Source organism: Panthera pardus, unplaced genomic scaffold, assembly GCF_024362965.1.
Source record: "Panthera pardus isolate Hobbes unplaced genomic scaffold, ASM2436296v1 HiC_scaffold_12, whole genome shotgun sequence".
Lineage (NCBI taxonomy): Eukaryota > Metazoa > Chordata > Mammalia > Carnivora > Felidae > Panthera > Panthera pardus.
The window spans coordinates 14,981,565-14,997,887 of NW_026526677.1; the positions used below are offsets into that span (position 1 = coordinate 14,981,565).

The following is a 16,323-nucleotide window of genomic DNA, read 5'->3' on the forward strand; positions in this document are numbered from 1 at the left end:
TAGAAAAATGAAAGAAAATTTAAAGCTGTCTCCAAATTATTGAATTTATAAACGCACTCTCAGAAATAACTACTTTTGGTTTTCTTTTAGAAATATCTTTTAAGAAATATTCTCTAAGTATATTTACATATGAATGTATCTCTACATCCTTTTACTATATACACATATGGTCAATATTTCAAGGTTGATGATTTTGCAGAAAAGCTGATGAACATGCAAACAAACAAAAAAGGTCATTTTATGACGATCTTATTCTCTCATTTGGTTAGTAGAAAACAATTGAATTTTGTTATATACATACACATTTTTATCAGCAACCACATTTTACATTGTTACTGCATTTTTAATGAAAATGTTGTTCTCTTGAGAATTTTTTGTATTTGTTCAGTTCATATTTTGCAATCTTGATATTTTATCTGGGATGGCTATTCATCAAGAAAATAACTAACTACATTTCTTGGTCAAGAACACAGTTGCTGTAGTCAGATGTCTTGGGTTCAGATCCCAGCTCCACTCTTTATTATCTGGGGAAAGCTACTTTACACATAACATGGTTACACCGCACTGCAGATAAAATGAGAAAAAGATCCAGCTTATAATAAGCGAGAGCTATGTAAGTCCCCGCCTCTGCTACTTTCCCTATTATGATTTTACTTTTTCCCTTTTTCTATGACTTTTTTTCCTTTTCTTTTATTACAAGCTGTCCATTTCCCCATTCTAATTTAGTGTTTGTTTCAAAACATTTTAAAATTGTACTGCCTGTTCCCTTCTCTCAGAATTCCATAATCATCTTTGATTTTAAATATCAAATCACAATTACCTGGACTTATGGCAAAAATGGGCAAAATACTCACTTCTTGTTAATGATTTTTGAGTTTTAAGATACATGTAGATGAAATCATTAATTATGTAAGGGACTATGTGGTTGGTATTAGAAGAATCCATCTGCAGAGAGAAGAGTAAAAATTCCTAACAGACAGATGGTCAGTGAAAAACTCCAGATTCTGTTAAGAGATGAACTATAGTTTGACTGAAGAAAGTCAGAATCTGAACCAGGTCCCCTGAGATGCAAACATCCTAAAGCAGAGCAGAGAGGTAAGTTAGCACAGTGAGAGCATCGAGGCTGAAGCGGAAAAGCTGGATTCATACCCCACCCACTGCGCAGTATGGTGCCATGTGGCAGAAGTCCTTACATACCTCTGTGCTTCATTTTCTTCACCTGTAAAAGAATCTACTTTTTAGTGTTTCTATGAAGGCTAAATAATTCAGTATGTACGACGCAGAAGAGATGCAGGTATTTAGTAACTGTGATTGGAATGGTTCTTTCATTATGATTACTAGTATCAACATTCCACTATGATTATTAATATTACCAAGATATTAATCTACCTGTTCATTTACCCATACTGCATCTGCACAATGCTTTTGCACACTAATTTCCTTCCCCCAAGTGACTGAAATCATCTTGGCACTAATTTGCTCATGGTGATCAGAAGCTGGTAACGGCAACTCCAAATATCGTTAATACATACTAAAAAACAAATACAAAGTGCAAACAGCTTCCCTATATGTGACCCATGATGACATGAAAGTAGAAATAAAATATACCCTGGTTTGTAAAGAGTTTGTGATGCAAAGATATGAATATCAGAGGGGAGAGAGCATTTGACATGAAAGAAACCAACCAACGTTTTAATGGGGGTGATGGGACAAATAGAGAAGATCAATATGAAACCGCTGGTTTAGACGGACTCTAGCGTCAGCAGAAAAACTTGGAAAAGCAAGGTTTTGTCTTTGCCAAAAGCCATGGAAGCCTGGTTATGAAATTTGAACATATTTTTGCAGTCAAGTATGAGATTTGGAGATATACAAGATATGACAGCTGATTTTATTAAGATATATTCAGCGCAGAAGGAAAAACTCATTCAGCTGTTTATCAAAATTTAGTCATCTAGTTTTCTAAACATAGTCCAGTTGGATTTGAGCTTATCTGGACTGAGGTGCCTGCTCCCTTCAAGATGTCAGGGTTGCCCTGAAGATATCAGTCTTTGTACATCCTGCACTTAGAAACTCAATGGAGAGCATACAGGGGAATTCACTGTGGCCCCAACAGAATGAAGATTGACCCAGCAGGCATCCCGAGTATGATTCAGTGGTGACTCCAGACGTGTCCCTTCCCCTGTCAGAGGAGGAGCAGATGGGCTCCCTCTCAGCTGTCTCTGTGGGGGGCGGGGAGGAGGCAGCAAAATCACACGCCTCCTCTCAGCTTTAATAAGATCTTTTGGTCGTTGTTGCTTCTTAGTTTGTTCTCGTTGCTAAGACTTAATTTTTTTAGAGCAGTGCCACATTCACAGCAACACCAAGACACAGGTACAGAGATTCCCCATATGGTCCCTAGCAGCCACCCAAATATCACCCCTGCCATTACCAACATCGCCCGCCAGAACGGTACATTTCCCAGAACTGATGAGCCTACCGTGACACATCCTCATCACCCAGAGTCCAAAGTTTACCCCAAGGCTCACTCTTGGGTGTGGTACATTCTATGGTTTTGGTAAATATTAGTAACATACATCCATCATCGTAATATCATACAAAGTATTTTCACTGATCTAAAAACAGGATCAGTTTAGATTCTCAAAACATGGGACATAAAAACTCCTTTCACACAGTGTCTAATACTCATTAAAATCTAAATAAAATGTCTCATGCCATCTTGTTGGAGAAAATAACACGTCGAGGGAGATAACTACGTGAGTTTTCACTGTGAGCATTATTAGCTCAAACATAGTACAAAATCAGTTACTCATAAACAGCAGTCTTACAAATGGTCAATCCTACAATTCTTCAGATGGACACTCTATGTTTCTATACAGAAAGAAAGGACACAATTTCAGAAATTCCATCTTCTCCTAGCTCCATCCTCTCCCTCTTTTTACCTCCTAACTACAACTTGAAAAGGAAAAGTGGGCATTCTAAAAATATGATGAATCATAACTTATGATAAAAGGGTTACTGTGGTTTTCAAGTGCAAAGGCTGAAATACTCACCATGACTTTCAAAGTCCTCAAACGCTGTGCCATAGTCTTGCTTACCACCTTTCCTCCCAGGGCTTCCTCTCGTGTGTGTTCCAGCCATGCCTGACACTTGCTGTCCCTCATGAATATGTCCCGACCATCTCATTCCCTACACTTTCAGTATTTCTCAGTGGCTAAATGACCTTCGTCTGATAACCTCCACCTTCCATTGCTTCCTGTGTCCAGAGTACCCTGTCCATCTCCTGAGCACAGCCTTCCAGGTTTTCCCAAACAACTTTCTTGCTACTTGCCTTCCACTGCTAAAATGTGTGTGTGTGTGTGTGTGTGTGTGTGTGTGTGTGTGTGTGTTTGAATCATGCAACCCTTGATTATAGTCTTCTTTCCTTTTCTCTTTAAAATCTTTTCTCATTGGAATTCACGTCTCATTAGGCAAATTCACATTGTTCTAATTTGTGCACTTCCGACTAGGCTGGGAAGTAGCTTAGCAGAGAGCAGTCAAAAAGCAACCAGTACCAGAACTCAAATTTTTGTGCTCCATGGTAATCTCTCCCACTCTAACACTCCACACCTTACCCACCAGTGCCATGCAAAGCAGCAGACTCCATTCATTTGGGTGCAGTCAGCGTAAAGCCAGAAACCATGAATCAGTAAAGAAGAAAAGCACTTCCATGCCTAGTATGTATACCCTGACTCTCAAATGGATGCAAACTTGAAGAGTGATCAAAATAAGATCAGAATTTATTTATATTTATATTTATATTTATATTTATATTTATGTTTATTTATATATATTCATATTCATATTTATAACTTAAACCCACAGTGTAAGGTTGAGCAAAGAATCTTGTTAGGGATAAAGAATACTTCTCTCAGATTTCAATAGAGAGTTTGCTTCTCATTCCTCCACTCCATATATGCCCCTTACCCCAACAGCAGAAAGAGAATATAATTCTTAGCTGTAAGCAGGTTTTTCAGGAGGTATGGACAGCCAACTTTAGTATCATTACTGGCAGAACAATCAATATATCACAGATCGAGGTATCAACAGTATTAATGCATACAGACTGCATGTGGTCAGTATACAACCTGTTCCTTTTCCAGAACTTAAGCCTTGTAAATAAGAAATCCACATGAATAGGGGTGCTTGGGTGGGTCAGTCAGTTATGTGTCAGACTCTTCATTTCAGCTCAGGTCATGATCTCACGGTTCGTGGGATCAAGCCCCACATAGGGTTCTGCGCTGACAGCCTGCTTGGGATTCTCTCTGTCTCCCTGACTCTCCCTTACTCATTCTCTCTTTCTCTCTCTCTCCTCTCTCTCTCTCAAAATAAATAAAAAACATTTAAATAAAATAAATAAATTGAGGGTCAGCTGCTTATTTAATCAATTAAAAAAAAAGAAACCCATATGTATAGGATACTATACCTCTGCCCCCTCAAATATACCCCCCACCTTTCCAATAAGCATTGGTCCTGAGAATGTCCTGCCTCAAGCAGAGGCCAGTGAAAGCTGGGAGCCCTGACACATTCAGATCCTCTCATCACTAAGACAAATATGTTCCTGGAGTTTCAAGCGTCTCAGGAGACAGAATTAAATCATGGCAACTGCCCTAAAACCCAGTCCTTCGTGGGAGGCAAGGAAAAGAACATAGTTTACTTGGGTTTGAATATTTACCTTATTGCTCGTAAAGGAGATGAGATCCAATAGAGAGCTCCTAGATTTGCTCTCGCAATTCGGATTTACTTTGAAGATGAATCATGTGCAGTAAGTGTGCAACATGTGAACCATATATCCAATAGATTTACTCAGCTTTCCAGTGCAGGGTCTGTGGGGAGAGGAGATACTCCACAGACAGCCAGTCTTTATTAAAAGGACTGAGTTAGAGCTGTAATATCAGCAGAAAATTTCTCACTTCTATTCTTATAATTTTCTAGAATAAAGAGGAAATATCCCCACTATTCTGCTATAGAAACGTCTCTTAAAGCAACTCTGTAACCCCAAAACAACTCCCCGGAAGAGCACACGAATTAAACATTTCTTCCTCCTCCATCTGATATTTATAGAGATTCCATAAATGTTCACAAATGCTGAGCCTTTGGAGGGACAAGGACTCTCCCCTTCTCACCCAACCCAAAGGGATAAACTCAGTCAATCCTTGGCCACAGCAAACCACAGTGCCAAGGATTCCTGAACAAGGCTGTCAATGGGCAGATTCTGTCCTCAGAGCCCTTCTCCCCTACCAGTCTGTCCTAAGGGACACCTTTCATTTCAGTTACCAAGTGCTCCACTCCTGTCCCTGCCCTATGGAAAAAGCAAGCAGGTATAGATTCCTGAAAGCTACCAAATGCTCTGATATTTAAGGCAAATCTTTTCCAACACCACACAAAACTCGGAGCCCATGTACAGGTTGAACCACATGTGATGTAATTGAATTCATGCCTCGCTATTTGTGTCTCTCACTTTAAGTAAGTTTCTAAACTTCTCCCTGTTTCTTATTCTAGAAAATGTCACTCTTAGATATAATATTATAAATGTTAAAAATACTCATAAATTATAAAATTACAATGAAAACTACTCATTAAAATTTCTACACTTTCTAAATATTTTGAAGTCAGTAAGTTGTCAGGTAAAGAGAGAAGGGAAAATATATGGAAATGAAGATGTTTTCAAGTAGTTTTTATTTTTAAATCAATTCAAGTTATACTTAACAATGAAATGCACTTTTGTTATTGAGCAATTCTACACATTACTCAGTGCTAATCACAAGTGTCACAGACTGGCTACCTGTGGAGTATCTTCGCTCCTCTTGATCTCCTTTACTATTTCACACAGCCGCCCACCTCCCTTCAGCAAACAGCATTTTCTGCTCTTTATTTTAGAGTCTGGGTGTTTTTTTTTTCTTTTTCCTTTCTTTGTTCATTTGCCTTATCTCTTAAATTCCACATATGAGTGAAATCATGTGCTGTTTGACGTCCTCTGACTGATTTATTTAGCTTATGGACACTCTAAGTCCATCCATGTTTTTGCAAATGGTAATATTTCATTCATTTTAATGCTATTACTGCATTGTACATACCAAATTATATTTGTTAATTTACATGCAAGATATTGAGCATATAGTTCACTAATAATTTCAGGAGTAGAACCCAGTGATTCATCCCCTACATCTCACACCCAGTGCTCATCACAATAAGTGTCTCCCTCAATGTCCTTTGCCCATTTATTCATCCACCAACTCACAATCAATCCAGCACCCATCCTTTTGTTTTATATATGTAATTTTATTTCCTTTTCTTGTTCATGAAGAGATAAAGAGAAAAAATTGATACTTATTCCCATTTTTATGAAAAGATTTTTCTTCAGTTTTTACTACTGTATTTTTCCATTTTTGTGAACTTTTAAATCGATTTCACTTTCATCATTTCTTTTTATTCTATGTTATTGTATTCATTATTTTAAATTTTCAACTGTTTGCCTTTTTTCACTTCTTTTCTTTCCTTTTTTTCTCTATTCAATCAAACTTCTTTCCACAACCAGACCAAAACACACCTATGACCAGCATCCTTCATTTGATTTTTTTGTGTTGATTTTAATTTTTTAATTTTTATTTATTTACTTTATTTTGTTAATTTTTTTTCTTCCTTCAAAATGATGAAATGAAGGAATTCACCTCAAAAGAAAGAAAAGGAAGAAATGACAACCAGGGACTTAATCAACACAGTTACAAGCAAGATGACAGAACACGAATTTAGAATCACTATAATAAGAATAATACCCAAAGTAACATAAAAAACAAAAAACACAAAGAATCCCTTTCTGTGGCAATAAAATAAGTAAGCTCCAGTCAAGGTGAAATTAAAAATGCTATTACTGACATTCAATCTCGAATGGTGCTATGGTGGCAAGGATGGATGAAGCAGAGCAGCAAATTCATGATACAGAGGACAAAATTATAGAGAATAATGAAGCAGAAAAAAAAGAGGAAAACAAAGGCAAAGAGCACGATATAAGAATGAGAGAACTCAGTGACTCATTAAAAAGGAGTAACATCCAAATCATATGGGTCCCAGAAGACAAAGAGAGGGAAAAGGGGTAGAAGGGTCATGGGAGCAAATAATGGTGGAAAAGTAGACCTCAAAATCCACAAAGCCCAGAAAACTCCCATTAGATTCAACAAAAACAGGCATCAAAAAGGCATATCATAGTCAAGTTCACAAAATACTCAGGCAAGGAAAGAATCATGAAAGCAGTAAGGGAAAAAAAAAGTCCTTAACCTACAAGGGAAGACAGATCAGGTTTGCAGCAGACCTATCCTCAGAAACTTGACAGGCCAGAAAGGAGTGGCAAGATATGTTCAACATGTTGAATCAGAAAAATATGCAGCCAAGAATTCGTTACCCAGCAAGGTTGTCATTGAAAACAGAAGGAGAGATAAAAAGTTTCCCAGACAAACAAAACTGATGGAGTTGGTGAACACTAAACAAGCCCTGCAAGAAATTTTAAGGGGAACTCTCTGAGAGGAGAAAAGACGAAACAAAACAAAAAAGATCAAAAGAAACAAAGACTAGAAAGGACCAGACAATACCACCAGAAACTCCAACTCCACACAACACAATGGCAATAAGTACATATCGTTCAGTACTCACTCTAAATGTCAATGGACTAAATGCTGCAATCAAAGACATAGAGTAACAGAATAGATAAAAAAGAAAAAACAAGATCCATCTATAAGCTGTTCACAAGAGACTCATTTTAGACTTAAGACACATTCAGATTGAAAGTAAGGAGATAGAGAGCCATCTATCATGCTAATGGTTACCAAAGGAAAGCTGGGGTAGCCAGTCTTATATCAGAAAATCTAGATTTTAAAATAAAGAGTGTAACAAGAGATGAAGAAGGGCATTAGATCATAATTAAGGTGTCTATCTACTAAGGAGATTTAACAATTGTAATCATTTATGCCCCCAAGTTTTGATACAACAAATTTACAAATCAATGAATCACAAACATAAAGGAAATAATTGACAATAATACGATAATAATAGGGGACTTCACCCAAATTACAGCAATGGACAGATCATCTGAATGGAACATCAACAAAGAAACAAAGGCTTTTAATGATATACTGGACTGGATATACTTAACAGATATATTCAGAACAATCCATTCTAAAGCAGCACAATACATATTCTTCTCCAGTGCACGTGGAACATTCTCCAGAAAATATCGCGTACTGGGACACAGATCAGCCCTGAATAAGTACAAAAAGATTGAGATCATACCTTGTATATTTTCAGAGCACAACACTGAAACACAAAATCAACCACAAGAAAATATTTGGAAAGTCAACAAATACTTGGATACTAAGGAGCATCCTACCAAAGAATGAATAAGTTAACCAAGAAGTTAAAGAGGTACATAAAAAGTATACGGGCCAAAGAAAATGATAACACCATAGCACAAAATCTGCGCACAACCAAGGCAGTCATAAGAGGGAGGTATGTAACCATGCACGCCTTCTTAAGGAAGGAAGAAAGGTCTCAGATACACAACCTAGCATTATACTTAAAAGAGTCGGAAAAAGAACAGCAAATAAAACCCCAAATCAGCGTTAGACAGGAAATAATAAACATTAGAGTGGAAATCAATTGTATCAAAATTGAAAAGAAAAAAGTAGAACAGATCAATGAAACCAGGAGTTGGTTCTTTGAAAGTATTAACAAAATTGGTAAACCTATAACAAGTTTGATCAAGAAGAAAAGGAAAGGACCCGAATAAATCAAATTGAGAAAGAAAGAGGAGAGATCACAACCAACACTGCAGAAACACAAACAATATTAAACAGTATTATGAGCAGTTATATGCCAATAAATTGGGCAATCTCGAAGAAATGGACAAATTCCTAGAGATATATAAACTACAAAAGCTGAAATAGGAAGAAATAGAAGATTTGAACAGCCCATTACCAGTAAAGAAACTGAATCTGTAATCAAAAATCTCCCCAAAACCAGAGTCCAGGGCTGGATGGCTTTCCTGGGGAATTCTACCAAACACTGAAAGTAGAGTTAACGCCTATCCATTTGAAGGTGTTCCAAAAAGTAGAAATAGATGGAAAAGTTCCAAACTCATTCTATGAGGCCAGCATTTACCTTGATTCCAAACCAGACAAACACCCCACTAAAAAGGAGAATACAGCCCATTTCCCTGATGAACATGGATGCAAATCTCTCAACAAGATCCTACCCAATCTGATCCAACAATACACTAAAAGAACTATTCACCACGATCAAGTGGGATTTATACCTGGGATGCAAGGATGACTCAATTTCCACAAATCAATGTGATACATCACATTAGTAAGAAAAAGGAGAAGAACCACGTGAACCTGTCAATAGATATGGAGAAACCATTTGACAAAATTCAGCATCCTTTCTTGATAAAACCCCAGTTTGTAAACGTAAACTTTCTTTCTAAGTTTTGTTTCTCTCTTTCTTGTTCAGTCCCTGTGGGTTTTCTACTCCCTCTCTTCCTCATCAGCTGCTGTTAGAGGGAGTGCATTTCCTGTACTCTCGCCCTGTCTCTGTCCTCTGTCCACAAGCAAAAACAGCTCCCCACTATCCACAGCTTCTCTCTCCCCCAGTTCACCTCTCTGCACCATGGACCTGCTGAGTTCTGTGCCTCAAGTTGCAGATTGTTGTGTTAATCCTCAAATCTGTTTTCTAGTTGTGCAAGATGGTTTGGTGATGATCTAACTGTATTTCAGGGAAGAGACAGAGAAAAGAAAAAACTACCTGGCTTCTCCACCATCTTCGCCCCTCCAGTGCCGTCTACCATCACTTTCCAAATGAAAATAAATTCTCTTCAGGTCCAGTGGTCATACAAATTGTTTATAATGTAACCTTTCTTATGTAGCAAGGTGTTAAAACTCAAATGTTGAATAGACACAATGGATGTGAACTTGTGCCTAAATCATCTTATGCTACTTCCAAACCAAGGAAATGATCAACAGAAGTATCCTACAACTAGATAAAGGATATAAACGTGGTCGGGTTATAAAGTGGCTGAGTAATTTGTGAAAACAGCTTTAGAGAATTCACTGTAGAGATATGTCTGTCCCTCACCCCAGGGGTGTGTGTGGTGTGTGTGTGTGTGTGTGTGTGTGTGCATGTGCGTGTGTGATGGAGCCCTACTCTGAGAACCTAGCATGGGACCCTCCATATGGGTGCACTGAGCAGACTGAGGTAAGTAAAGTCAAGGAAGGAAGAGAGACAGGTTGGTATCAGATGAGGGTGACTGTTTGACATCAGCCTATGTTAGAAATGTTTCTTCATTAATAGAACATTTTGGGAGCAGAGATGCCTGGACGTTTCCCAGAAACTACCACACAGAAGCCATAAAGAAATCTTTTAGGGACCAGCCCAAAAGAGTTCACTGGGAAGAGTACAGAATTTGGAAGTTAACCACTGGCTTTCTAAGGGCTAACAAGGGGTCATCAGTGATGACAAGAAATAGAAATCTTTCCACATCAAGGATGCTAAAATTAGAGAGCGTACAAATAGCCCCCCAAAGGAAGGCAAATAAAAAGCTTTCACCATCTTTGATGTGACACAATAACATTTGCTCTTCAGTTGGTATCTCACATACTTATGTAGGTCATTGGATTCTTTTCTCATTAGCCTGTATCACTTAAAGTAATTCTTCTTGGTGCAAATTTTATGAGAACTCTACATTCAGATACTGAAACAGCATCACATGACAGTACTTAATTATGAGATTATGATGTGGTGATGGTGGACGTGGTGGTGGTTATGGTGGTAGGGTGTTTATTGCACATCTCAATTGGTTAACTTCAAAAATCAAAATATGTATTTAAACATTCTCCTACAAAACCAGAAGACCAGAATTGAAAAGCACTATGTGTGGAGCTTCAATCCTGGGTTCTCCCGAGAAATAGAAAATTTGAATTTTCAGACACCATTGGAAATCATAAATAAATAAATAAATAAATAAATAAATAAATAAAGTGTTTTCCCGATATGCAAATGAATGTAAGAGCCAAGGAAGTCAAGCTAATCTAGGTCAATTTTATACAGATACCCAGGAACTGCATTTGTTTCCCTGCAAACGTTCAGATATCCAAAAAGTGATCATCCAATATAAAAAGGCAAAGCTTCTTCTATGCCACCTGGATACAGTTACCACTTTCCTTTCACCTTTGCTTTCTCTACACTGTACATTATTTTCTAGTGCCCTTCTACCCCTTAACCTTCTGCATATTCCTGCTGCCAAACTCCCTCACTGACCCTGATCTGTGAAGATGAAAGAGAAGGACCCTGCCCAAAACCAGTTCACTGGCTGATACTCCCCATCACTGCCAAGCGTAAAACTCTCCTTCTCCCACCATTCACTGAACACTGAGAGTGTTTTCCAGAGACAGTCCAGGTTTTCACTCAGGTTTCCAGCTCTTCATGGAGTTTGAGGGTCCATTCATGTCCCAGTGAGTCAGCCTCAGGCACACATTCCACCACAGAATTTTCTCAGAACATCTTCTCCAACTCCCAGGTTGTCAAGACCACAACCTTCATTTCTAAGTTCTGGTTCCATAGGGATTAGCTCTACATCCAAGTTCTTAAGGACTAGAATGAAATCTGTAAGAATTAGTGCGCACACACACACACACACACACATACACACAATCATTCTGCCAATAGTCAGTATATTTTTTTCTGAAGACAAATTGTACAGGAAGAGAAATTATCATGTGAATATGGCCAGCTGTCAAAAGATTTCAACTGAGAGCCACTCCAGGTTGTTCACAATGTTTACGGATTTTAAGTAATCCGATTCTAATGTCATCCTCTGTGAAAAAGGGATGTGTATTTATCCGTACTTATGCATAATAATTCAATTAAATATATAAAATAATAGTGAAATTAAAATTTCCCAATGGATTTTTCTCACAATGAGAAAAATTCACCTTGCCTGTCCATGAAGGAAAACCAAACTGTTAAGGAAAAATACATTAGAATCCCTGAATATCCTGTATCAAAAGAAGTCATACTTTGCTACACCATAATTTCTTCATGGCTTTTTTCACTTCCATATTCCTCAGTGTATACATCAGAGGGTTGAGCAAGGGGGTCCCAATTGTATAAAACACAGCCACCATTTTGTCTATTGGAAATGTAGCTGGGGGGCGTGTGTATATGAATATGCATGGACCAAAAAATAAGACAACCACAATAAAGTGGGAGGTGCAAGTGGAAAGGGCTTTTCGCCTTCCTTCAGCACTGTGGTTACGCAGAGAGTACAAGATGACAACATAGGAGGTAAGCAGGATTATGAAACTCACCGTGCATATGGTTCCACTGTTAGAAACAAGTAGCAAATTTGTCACATAAGTGTCCATGCAGGCAAGTTTCAACAAGGGCTGCAAGTCACAGAAATAGTGGTCAATCACGTTGGGGCCACAGAAAGGCAATCTCAAAGCCAGGAAAATTTGTGCGGAAGAGTGGATGCATGATCCCACCCAGGCTAGTATCACCAAAACGCTACAGAAGTGCCAGCTCATGATGGTAGTGTATTTCAAGGGCTTACAAATGGCTACATAGCGATCAAAAGCCATGAGGATGAGCACCAAGATTTCCATGCACCCAAACAAATGGAATGTAAAGACCTGAATCATGCACTCATTGTAGGAAATGGTCTTCTTGTGAGAAAGGGCATCCACAATCAATCTGGGGGCTGTGGTTGTAGAGAAGCAAGTGTCAGCAAAAGACAGATAGAACAGGAAGAAGTACATGGGAGTCCCAAGGGTCCTGCTTGTTTTGATAGTCACTACAATGAGAAAGTTCCCCAACAGTGTCGCAAGGTAAAAGATCAAGAAGACCCCAAATACTGCCTTCTGCTTTCCTGGATCCTGTGTCAACCCAAGAAGAATGAATTCAGTCACACTGCTATTCATCGCAATTCTACTGGCTGAAAGTAAGGTGCAGTGCAGGACAAGGGCTGAATCTGCAAAGAGAAGAAAAGAAGTGACAGCTTGGGAAGATCGGTGGGCTGAACTCTGAATGCCTTGCTTTTGTTCCATGTTATGTTACGTCTGACTGCCTTCAATCCTCTATGACTCTTGGTAAATATGCAGATGCCCAAGCCTCTCCCAGATCTATCTGTTGATTCAGAAGCTAACTGCCTTGGATCAACAAAGCCTTTGCATTTGGGGAGGTAAAATTAAATGTCCTTAAAAAATTCTGATTCCCACCAAGACTGAAAACTGCAGAACTTGAACTGTCCTTGGGCAAGTGCCTTAACTATCTCATAATTTAGCTTTCATGTGAAAAAGGGAGTGCAAACATTTGCCCTAGCTCAACCTGAGTTTCCTTAAGAATTAAAAGATTGTATATGCACACAGATACACATATAGGTGTTATCTATGTGCTTTGAAATCTAAAAAAACTCTATTCCACTATGATTAAGCACTCATATCGTTGGAGAATCCCTCTGGAAGAAAATATTCTCTGTTCAGTTAACTCATTTAGGTCCCTGACCCCTTCATCTCTGATCCCATCTGTATCTTGGATGTAATATGCTTTACAAAAGTCTGTTTTGACAATCTTTTACTTACACCTCTCATGTTCAATGTCAGCTTCTCTGATGTCATTATAAAACAAATGTCAGGACAACTTTGTGGTTGGAATAATTGAGGAAACTGTTTACCCTCTTGACTGTATTGTGGGACTAAACTCAGAATATTGAGCATCTCTGCCTATGAATTCAACATGCTATAAAATTCCTAATGATGCCTATAATCTAAATAGGCATCAGAGATGTTACTCAGAGATGTTCATTTTACCCTGAAGTCACCAGCATGCGTCTAAAAATTTCATCTGAAAAGTATCCCATAATTCCAACATACTGTGTTATGATTGTTCTATTTCAAATATTTGTTCATAACATGTTGAGTTTTCACTGAAATCATCATATAATATCATTTTGTGTCCTGATTTTTGACTTGGGACTATTATAACACTTCTTCCCATGTTATTATGTTTATCATTAGTTTAACTGTTAATTTAATTATGTGACATTGTGTAAAGCTTTTTAAGTGTCATCTCTTTGATCATTTGTCTTTTGAGATATTTATATCGCTTCCAATTTTGATTCACACAGATAACAACTTAATTTCCCAAGTATGACGCCCCTGTCCCAAATGCTAGAGATTACCATTGCTGTTTACAATTATTAAAAACGTTTTTCAATATTTTGTGTACATTTATTAACTATATTTTTGATGAAATAATTCATGATTATCATTAATTATTCCAAGTACATAGAAGAATGAAAGAAAATTTAAAAGCTGTCTCCCAATTATTGTATCTATAATCCTACTCTTTGGAAATAACTATTGGTTTTCTTATATGTCTTTTAAGAAACATTCTCTAAGTATATTTACATTTGTGATTATCTCCACATCTTTTTACTATATACACATATGGTCAATATTTCAAGGTTCATGATTTTGCAGAAGATGCAAACAAACAAAAAAGGTTATTTTATGACATGATCTTATTCTCTCATTTGGTTAGTAGAAAAAAATTGCATTTTGTTATATACATACACATTTTTATCACCAGCCACGTTACATTTTTACTACTTTTTTTACATGTTTACTACATTTTTAATGAAAATATTGCTGTTACGAGAATTTTTTTATGTTTGTTCAGTTCATATTTTGCAATGTTGATATTTTATCTGGGATGGCTATTCATCAAGAAAATAACTACATTTTTTGGTCAAGAACACAGTGGCTCCAGTCAGATGTCTTGGGTTCAAATCCCAGCTCCACTTTTTACTAGCTGGGGAAAGATACTTTAACGTAACATAAAATATTCACTTCTTAATGATTTTTGAGTTTTAACATACATGTAGATGAAATCATTCATTATGTAAGAGACTATATGGTTGGTATTAGAAGAATAGAAACCATCTGCAGAGAGAAGTGTAAAAATTTCTAAGAGACAGACGGATCAGTGAAAAACTCCAGGTTATGTTAAGGGATGAACTACAGCTTTAACTGAAGAAAGTCAGATTCTGAACCAGGTTCCCTGAGATGCAAACATCCTAAAGCAGAGCAGAGAGGTAGGTTAGCACAGTGACAGAGCATCGAAGCTGAAGCTGAACCGCCTGGATTCATACCCCAACTGCTGCACAGTATGGTGCCATATTTCACAAGTCCCGATATATCGCTGGGCTTCATTTTCTTCACCTGTAAATGGGAGGAGTAAAATAATCTACCCTTTAGAGTTTCTATGAAAGCTAAATAATTAAGTGTGTACAATGCATAAGAGATGCAGATAGGCAGTACATGCTTTTGGAATGGTCCTTTCATTAAGATTATTAGCATCAATATTGTATTACGATTATTAATATTATCAAGATATTAATCTACCTGTTCATTTACCCCTAATACAGCTGCACAACTGTTTTCACACTAATTGCCTGTGGGGGATAAGCTTAGGAATCCTCTGGGCTTACACCGATGGGTTAACAAGGCATAGAGAATTACAGTCATAAAACAGTCACACCCGACTTTGAGTTAGCCAGATTGACACCCCAAGAATAGGGGGTTGCAAAGGCACCCCGAGTATAAGGAGGCAAAAAGGCGCCAAGAAGGAATAAGGAGGTGTAAAGGCACCCCAAAATAGACACCAGTGCAGAACCCCCAGCATAGAGAGGGATTGGCAAAGGCCTAAAATAGGAACAGGTGCAAAGGTGCCCAACACATAGGTATATGAAATAAACAAGATTAGATGTTCAGGTTGAAAGCATTCCCAATTTAGTGCTACATCAGAAGAGCTGCTTTTGCAGGAGCATAGGGCCAAGTTAGGTAAATTGGTGAATTGGACTCTGCACTGCTGCGCTGCAGGCAAAGCAGCCCAGAGCAGAGAGGGTTAACAAAAGAAAAGGTGCCTTGTTAACTCTGAGGTTATTTCCCCTACCTGCCTCATGCCCTAGGCTAGCTAAGATAAACAGAGGTTCTGCCTCATATACACTGTAAACAACCTTCCTCCTGATTGCCCTGCACCCAGATTTGTTTTGTATTAACCCAAACCCCTAACCCCAAATACCTTCAGGACCCCCTTTTCCTCACAACCACAAGTTAATGTTGACAAATTCATTCTCTCTTTGTGCACGTCCATCGCTATGTTTGTAATCCTTCTCATCCTAATAAAAACAGGGCAAAGACACTTATTCAGATCTCTTGTCCTTCCCAGACATTAGCCATC

At 37.9% G+C, this 16,323-nt stretch overlaps 1 protein-coding gene across 1 annotated transcript; it reads right to left on the bottom strand.

Annotated features, from left to right (window-relative positions):
- Positions 1-12,092: 12,092 nt before the first annotated feature.
- Positions 12,093-13,001, bottom strand: LOC109245273 (olfactory receptor 4C11-like). Its single transcript, XM_019412576.2, has one exon. It carries the CDS (start codon positions 12,999-13,001, stop codon positions 12,093-12,095), a length of 909 nt encoding a protein of 302 aa, XP_019268121.2.
- Between the last annotated feature and the right edge of the window lie 3,322 nt (positions 13,002-16,323).

What these genes read in the sequence shown, in the direction of transcription:
- LOC109245273 (XM_019412576.2), bottom strand. Translation starts at nt 13,001, where the DNA reads ATGAATAGCAGTGTGACTGAATTCATTCTTCTTGGGTTGACACAGGAT.